This window comes from Petaurus breviceps, unplaced genomic scaffold (genome assembly GCF_028583685.1).
Source record: "Petaurus breviceps papuanus isolate PSGF00001 unplaced genomic scaffold, PetGlider_PUasm1.0 425, whole genome shotgun sequence".
In the NCBI taxonomy this organism is placed as follows: Eukaryota; Metazoa; Chordata; class Mammalia; order Diprotodontia; family Petauridae; genus Petaurus; species Petaurus breviceps.
The window spans coordinates 1-8,378 of NW_027186329.1; the positions used below are offsets into that span (position 1 = coordinate 1).

Sequence of the window (8,378 nt, forward strand, 5' to 3'; positions counted from 1 at the left end):
ATCTGTTTCTCTGTCTTGATAATTCTATCTGTATATTCTGAAGTTCGGGGTGCTGACCTTTTTCCCCTGAACTAGGTAAACGATATATGTTTGACTGATTAAAGTAAGCTTGTTAACCCATTTTGAGTTGCTTTCCTTTATCAAAGCAGATCCAAGAACCTGTGTTGGCAGCAACCCTGGGGATGCTTGGGGTGCTTGCTGATGCAAAATGGCATCAGGTCACACAGCTAATAAATGTCTGAGGCTGGATTTTAACTCAGGACTTTCCTAACTTCAGGCCCAGTGCTCCATCTACTGTTATCACTTGGCTTCCTAAAAGTTGTTGAAACCCCTGATAAGCAAGGATCTAGTAAAGCAGCACCAAATCACTCTTAAGAAACCTAAGCCATCAGACCCCCAAATACATCATCCTGAATTGAAAAATGGATAGTTAGAAGTATGGTTGTCGTGATGCTGTCTATGATCTTTGGGCCTCTGTTGAGAATAGAAGATATACTGTGGAACTGAAGATGGACAAATGTTGCCCCAGTTTCCAAAAAAAAGACAGAAAGCAAATCCTTTAAACTAGAGATCAGTGATCTTGACTTTGATCTATGGGGAAAATGTTAGAAAGAGTCATTAAAAGTATAGTGCTTGATGAATACTTTTCGAACCCTGCAGCTCAAGTGCCTTAAACCTTGGGTTTATACAAACTAGGTTTAATCTTAAAAGTAGTTCCAAGATATATTTTTTCTTGTACTTTTAGGTCCACACTTGGAGTTTGCTCTGGGAAATCTGAGAATACAATTCATATTTTGTTCTTCACAAGTGTGAGTAAGCAGGATGTCTGGCTACCAAACACTCTCATAAGTCACAGGCTTTATTCTGCGCCACTGAAAATACAAAAAAAAAATGTCTCCTAAGATCCCATAAACCAGTACTATAAAACTCAAACAGAATCAGGGACTTACATAAGGATCCCCTTGGGCCATATATTGACTAGAAAACCACATATTGACATTATCTATGTTTAATTGAAGTTTAATTTATTTTAAAATATTTTTTCATTATATTTTAATCAAGCTCAGATGGTACTCTAGAGTGCTGTGGGCTTCATGTCGCCCAGAAGTCTCCTGTTTGTTACCTCTGGCATAAACAAAGAAAACACATAAAAGATTAAAAACAGTTCATAAAGAAACCATGCAATTCACTTTCCAGTGAATGGTTACTTCTTTATAGGGAAGTTCTCTAGCCTCAATGCCACCCCCTTGCCACAAAGACCCCATCAGAGTCCTGTAGTCATAGTCCCGCCTTGTTGTTTGGATCACCTCCAAAAGAAAATGAGTTTAGGACCAAGACACTACACTCTTAACGATCCAGGAAGTCCCTCTTTCCCCTCATTAAGAGCCAAATAGACATTCAGTTCGTGGTACAACTCTGAAGTACTTGGTCTCCCATGAAAGTGATATGCACACACAGCATGCTAGACAAGTAATTTCCCTTCTAGTCAAAGTTATGACATTTAAATAGCTCACTCTTACAGTGTGTGCCAAGTCTAGGTCCTTTAATCTTCTATATCCTGGCTTTTATTCCCTTGCTTCTGTTTCTCTGAGCACCAGGGAACTAAAAGGCACAATACCCAGGAAATGACCCTGTTTGCAATGGGAAGCCAAATTCTCAAACTCAAAAATTTATTGTCAAGGAAACCCCAGAAGTGAGCACTGCCCAGGAAATTCCCTCTACCATGTTGAAGCCGTGGTCCTGTAGGTAATATTGTCGAGGATATCTCTTATCAGGTTTTTGTGGGAGTGACTCTGCCAGGTTCTTCTCCCTCAAGACAAACATTAAAAGTTGCTGGAGATAAGAAATCTCAACCTCACCCCTGCCCCTGCCCCCTCATTTTCATCACCCTGACTATTACCACTTTTGCTACCACCTCTTCTGTTCTCAGAATCTTGTTGGAAATAAAGATATAGATGAAAAAAGACATTGCTATTGCCCTATTTTCGGCTGGAATAAATGAATAATTCCTTTCTCAGTCTATCCCACTAAAGCACATCTTAAGAAGAGATTTCTTCGGAATGGCTATGTGGTGCAGTGAGTAAAGCGCTGGACCCAGAGTGAGGAGGACCCGAGTTTGGTTCCAGCCTCAGAGGTCACTTACAGTCCTTTAAGTCCTCAAGTGTGTCCCTTTGATTGAATCCAACCTTCATAGAACAAATCCCCTTAATAAAATATTTGTACTGTAAAACATGGACTTAGTCAAAAGACCTCACACAATGACCTAGGACGGCCCAGGAGGCCTCAAGGTCACAGGTTCCCCATCCCTGCTAAGTTTTTCAGGGCCTATATAGCTTTTCAACACTAGATTTCCAGCAACAAAGACAGTGCTTTAAAAATAAACCACTTTGAAAGCTCCAAGGACTGTGAACAGTACTGTGACTATTCATCTCTTATCCAAGGACATCAGTGTATGAGACCGACCACTTTACCATGTTCTTGCATTATTTGTTATAGTTTGTTTCTCCTTCAGTATTTGTTGGGGACTGTCAGGTAGATAGGAGGTCAGTCTAACAAGATGTTTTCAAACAAGTGTGGTTCCCATTCCCCCCTCTCCCCCACATTCCCATACTCCTCATGTTTCTTCCTGGAAATGAGAAATGGGGATTCCTTTCTTCTCTCACCAGCCTTTACATCACAGTATAAAGGCACAAAACAAAATCAATTTGCCAGTTAAATTGCTTTTATTCAGAAGATTCACAACAAACGGTAACCGGCTGGGAATCTCCAGACCTCTATGTCCCAGGCCTGAGGAAATGCTCATCCATCAATTCTGGGGGGTTTCTGAGAGGTGTGTCTTTAGGGGCTCTGCCCTCAGCCACAGCCCATCCTTTGCCCTCAGGATCACTTCTGGCTTCCTTTGGACTGGGTGTTTATCAGGGAGGATTCGGAATCGCAGTAGGGTGAGGGCCAGCGCAACCTTCATCTCATACATGGCAAAATTCTGGCCAATGCAGTTCCTGTTCAAAGGGAATGTCTGTTAATCCCCAGGCCTTAACCCCAGCCTTACTCTGTCCTCCCACCAACTCCCCATGTGTGCATGCACATACACATATGCATGGAAATGCACACACATACACATACATATACATACACATAGAGGATGGGGCCTCTGTATCTCCTGGAACTAGGGCTGGTTTCTCTTGAGGTTTGGAGATGATCACAATGACCCAGAAATGTGAGAACATTTACCCATGACTTCAGGGATGCAAATGGGAAGCATGTGCCATGGCCTTACCTGGGTCCAGCTGAGAATGGAATAAATGCCAGGGGTGACATCTTCTTCACATTGTTGAGGTCAAAGCGATATGGGTCATAGACCTGAGGGAAAGGGGCAGATGGTGGGGATGGCTCAGGCCATACCAGGCAGGCTGACTTCTACCAGGTAGGCAAGGAAACTACTTTTAAGGCAGCAGACCTTCCCCTGTGAGATCAATGTTGTAGTCCCTTACATTCTTGGTTCTTTTTCTTAGAGGCACATCTACATTTCTCCTGTATTTGTCCTTGGCAAGGGTTCATCCCTTTGCCATGAGTGTCCCTGACTCCTAGATCTGACCAGGTAACATGATGGGGACTGGAGTATGGTACCTCAGGGTTAGGCCACACAGCTGGATTGTGGTGGGTTCCAAAAATGCTGATTGTACAAGTGCATCCTGTTAAGAAGGAAGAGATAAAGGTTCCAACATGGCCTGCACATTCTATCAATTCACTCATCAATCCACCTCAAACCCACTTCACTCCCACCAACTTTCAAAGTATTATTCCTTGGCCACTTCTTTTAGATAACCTGACACCTGCTCTCTACCTTCTCCCACATTGCCCCCTCCCAGGTGCAGCCCCTGTCATACCTTGTCTTCCCCTTCCTATGCCATGCATGCCTGGGTAAAGCCTACCTTTGGGGATGATGCGCCCATCAGGTAGTTGGATGTCCTTGATACATTGCCGAGAAATGTTAAGAATTGGTGGGTGCAGCCTCAGGCTCTCCTTGATGCACATGGTCAGGAAGGACATCTGGGACAGGTCATCCCTGCATAGAGCAGACCTGTCATACTGGGGGAGGGGAACTAAGACACCCAATCGCACATAGAGAGAAGGCAAGGATCACGACATTTTTTCTCTAGAGTCTGCAGAGTTGAGGTGTGGTAGGGGGAGGGAAAGTTGGGAACCCTGACAGAGATGTTATCAAAGAAAAGAGAATCGGAAAGGCCAGGATGTGGAATGGAGTCTTTGGCACAGAAATCTCCCCATGTTTTAGCCCTGGGTTGTATCTGTGGAGAGTTATTCAGAAAGCCATGAAAAGGTCAAGAAACCCTCCTGTGTGCTAGGGAAGGGTTGTTTTGATAGTCAGGATCCGTCATCTACAGAGGCATAGTTAAGCTAAGCTAGTGAGAGGCTTGAGGATGTTTCCTTTAGGGAGTATCCTCAGCTGGTCCTCAGCTGTGACCAGGGTGATCCAAAGGATGAGCTCCTAATCCCCTCACCTATAGGAATCATCCCAGACTCATTTCACACTTACCATTCAATGTCCTCTGCCTGACGGCCACTTAGGATCTCCTGTATTTCCTGACGACAGTGGTCCTGGTATTCTGGATGTTTGGCCAGGTTGTAGAGGGTCCAGGAGAGACCACTTGCTATTGTGTCATGGCCTGGAAGGAAGGGAGAAGATCCAGAGAATTGGTATGGTGGTGAGAAGGTATCTATGAGTGAACTGCGGAGTAAGAAAGAACATCATGATCTCACTGAAATCAGCACAGGCTCTGAGGGGACAGCTCCTTTTAGACTAGCCCTGACCAAAGCAGGAATCACTGAGGCTGACATCAGGAATAAGATAGGAAAGGACTTCTTAAGGGGAAATCCCCTCTAAATCCCCACCACTCTTACACCAGACCCTCCAACTGCATCTGCCCCCTTACCTGCAGACATGAATGTTTCAGCCTCTGCCCGAATGTCCTCATCTGACAAAGGTTTCTCATCTTCACCCTGGAATAGTACATAACTGAAAGTTCTTGGCTTTTTTCCTTCCCATGAGCTGCTGTACTTGGGATTCCCTCCTCAACATCCCACTAACCCGAGGCACTACTGATCGTGTCAGTTGTCATACCTAGAATCCTTGAGACCCAGGCCAGATGCTTAGCATAACTCATACCCCCATAGCCTTCTACAGCACCTGAAACTATCATGTGGACTCCTATTGCACTTCTGGAAGCACACCATAGAAGTCACCTGATATGTTCAAAGCCCTCAGAAATAACATTGAGGACTACCCAGAATCAGATACTCCGGGAAGACACACCTAGAATAATAGAAACTTGGATTTAGAAGGGACTCATTCCCAAAGCATGAATCTCATCTGAAGCTAAAGACATATTCCTAGCTATGGTATAGCCTGGGGGCGTGAAGATTCTTTGATATACACTCTACCCTCTAATTAATCTTGTCCCTTCTTCCTTAATACTCTCAGGCATATTTGTACCCTAGAAATTCTAGATATGGATTCCATCATACCATAGACTCTCCTTTGATATAGCAAGAAGCAGCCTTCATGGTACTCCTAGATAAATCTGTAATGTAGGAAATTAGACTTGATATACCTATGACCACAGAAATATTTGTGAACATGTCTGCAATTCTCCTAACTACCCTGTTATACCTAGAAACAACCTCAGGAAATAAACTTTGAGGTTATTTCTAGGTATATTAGAATATATAAGAGCATTCCAGGCGTATTCCAGCTAGGATATATGTAGCTATGCTTAGAACTCAGAGTAATACTTTCATCTACCTAGAAAAGACTATAGGTCGCTATTTCATCCAACCCATGAGAGGGAAATAAAGGGATGCTTTCCCAATAAACATTCTTCTATGTGACTTAACTCTAGGGCATGTATTAGGGAACCATGAATCTGCCTTTGTCAACCAAAACCCTTCGTCTTCCCCTGGATGATCTGCCCCACCTCCCCAAGATCCCTTAGGCCTTCTGGAAGACTCCCTTCCCATTTCTCCTTGTAGCTGTGATGTTCACCTTGGCCAATAGAAGAACATCTATGAAGTCCATGGTCTTTCCTTTGATCTTATTCCTAAGGAAGGTCTCAGCACCTTGTTCAGCAAGTATTTGGCGCCGAGCCTGGATGACAGCATCTGTGAAGCTGTGTACCATGTGGCAAGCCTTAGAGAATTGCTTCCCCTGGCTGGTGAGGTTGTATAGACAATCCCAGTATAGGAGTGGCTCCTGGTAGCGTTTTGACACAAGGGCGGTTAATTCCAAGAGGGCAGAGATGAACTGACTTGGCTTCCTATGCAAAGTAAGGGGGTCAGGGTCAGGGGTCATGCCAGGTAAGAACCTTGAGAGAATCCCAGTCATTCAGAGTCCGCTTGGCTCAGACTAAGCTCTTTAATGTCCTTCTAAAGCATCGCCCTCCCAACTTGCCTGCCCTAGTCACTTACTCTACCTCTCCCCGGTTTGTCACCCAGGTTCAAAACCTCTTTTGAACACAAATCCCATATGTTCTTCCTCCATAATACAGTGACTTTGCAGAGCCCTCCCTCACTCAAATCTAAGTTAGCTTCAAGTCTTGTCATCATTCCCTGACGTCATGGTCCTCTTTAGGAACAACAGACAAATACAATCAGTGAGAAATTTCCTCCCTCTCCTCACTCTTCCTGTCCTTCTTCCTCTCTCTCTCCCTCCATCTAAGGTTTCCCTGCCTATATAAGGTATATTTTGTTGGCTAAATGCAACATCACTATCTTGGGGTTTACTGGCTAGATTTCTTTCTCGAAGACCAAACCTTAAACCCAATTCAATCTGGAGCTTATAGATTAGACAGCAGTAGGTCACTGACCTCTTAGCACAGAGTCACTGCAAAAAGTATATAGTAACTTTTTCTCTTTTGGCCAGCATCCCTGAGTGCCTTCTTTTAGCAGTTTGATTTCTTTTTTTTTATTTTTATGTATTTATTTTTATTAAAGGGGCCATCCCTTGAGTTGCTTCTTTTAGAGGCCCATTCACTAAATGGGCATTTCCTCACTCAAAGAGAGAACCTGAAAAGACCTTAGCCCCAAAGCATCAGGGTTTCCCATTGCATCCTGGGCCATCTCCAGTAATCATGATGAATATTAGGCCACTGGACCCAGATGGCTCTGGAGGATAAAGTGAGGCTGGTGACCTTGCACAGCACTCTCTCACTCCAATCCGAGTCAACTGCAATTCATGTCATCATTCCCTGATTCAGGGTCTTTTTAGAGAATGAAGGACTAACACAATAATCACAGAATCTCAGACAGAAAAATCCTCAGAGGCCATGAAGAGCAACCTGGCCCTGAACAAGAATTCCCTCTACAATGTCCTTAATGGGCCCCCGCATCTACCTGAAGACCTCCAGTGATGGAAAACATGCTTCTTTCCAAAGAATCAATTTCATTTTTTGACAGTTCTAATTCTTGGGAAGAGAGTTTTTCCCCCCTTATGTCAAACATCAAACTGCTACTCTATAATTTCTAATTAGACATAGTTCAGCACTCTAAAGTAAATAATGATAAATCTAATCACTCTCAAGGCCCCAAAGATAGAGTTTCAGATTCTTGTGAACTCTGTGAGGTATCACACCAGCATGATGTGGCACTCACATTTCCCTTCTCTGTCTGGGCTGGCTTCTTCACTGTAACCAACAGTCCATCACATTGGCAACCCTGGGCGGAGTGGGTTGAGAAGGAGGAAGATGGGAGGCAAGACCAGGAGATGGATTGTGTGCTTATTCCCAGATGTACACCTGGCACAGGTTAGCCATGCTGCTACACTCACTCTGAGCCTCTTGCCCATGTTTCCCATTTATACAGTCATAATGATGCCAGTAACTCTAAAACATGAAACATTTACTAGCTGCAAAAGCAAAAACCACCACATCATTATTCAATAGAAGACAAAAGCAAGAAAAACCAGAAATCCACCCATAAACCCTGGGTCTCTGTCTCCTACCAGTTTACAAGGATGGGGAGAGCGGGCACACACCTATATCATCCTAGCTGTGAGGAAACGGCAGGGAAACCCATGTCTGGGTATTAATGTTCTTTTTAGATAACAGTCTGCAACACTGTCATGTAATGGGCAGAACCACTCCACTTCACTTCTCTAGACTCCCCTGTTGAACAAAGACCAGTCTCTGTAACCCTGTATCATGGAAGCAGTTTTAAGCTCGTTCAGTAAACAATGTCATGATGTCCTCTCTATGACAAACAGTTCCTATAAGTATGGAATCTATAGAAATTTGTCAGTCTGTTCTCTGGGCTATGTAGCATGCCTGCTCCTGTTCTCAAATTAATCTTCAGAAAGAGCTTCTTTG

General features: G+C 43.8%; 1 protein-coding gene across 1 annotated transcript in view; it reads right to left on the reverse strand.

The window, feature by feature from the left end:
- Window positions 1-2,680: 2,680 nt before the first annotated feature.
- LOC138171323 (leukotriene-B4 omega-hydroxylase 3-like) overlaps window positions 2,681-8,378 on the reverse strand; it is an 8,801-nt gene continuing 3,103 nt past the window's right edge. The window contains exons 3-9 of the mRNA XM_069100770.1: window positions 6,062-6,332; window positions 4,953-5,019; window positions 4,556-4,685; window positions 3,933-4,066; window positions 3,628-3,692; window positions 3,278-3,360; window positions 2,681-2,999 (exon numbers count right to left, since the gene is read on the reverse strand). Of these exons, the coding sequence (XP_068956871.1) occupies window positions 2,807-2,999; window positions 3,278-3,360; window positions 3,628-3,692; window positions 3,933-4,066; window positions 4,556-4,685; window positions 4,953-5,019; window positions 6,062-6,332 (943 nt within the window). The 3' untranslated portion in view covers window positions 2,681-2,806. The remainder of the gene's footprint in view (window positions 3,000-3,277; window positions 3,361-3,627; window positions 3,693-3,932; window positions 4,067-4,555; window positions 4,686-4,952; window positions 5,020-6,061; window positions 6,333-8,378) is intronic.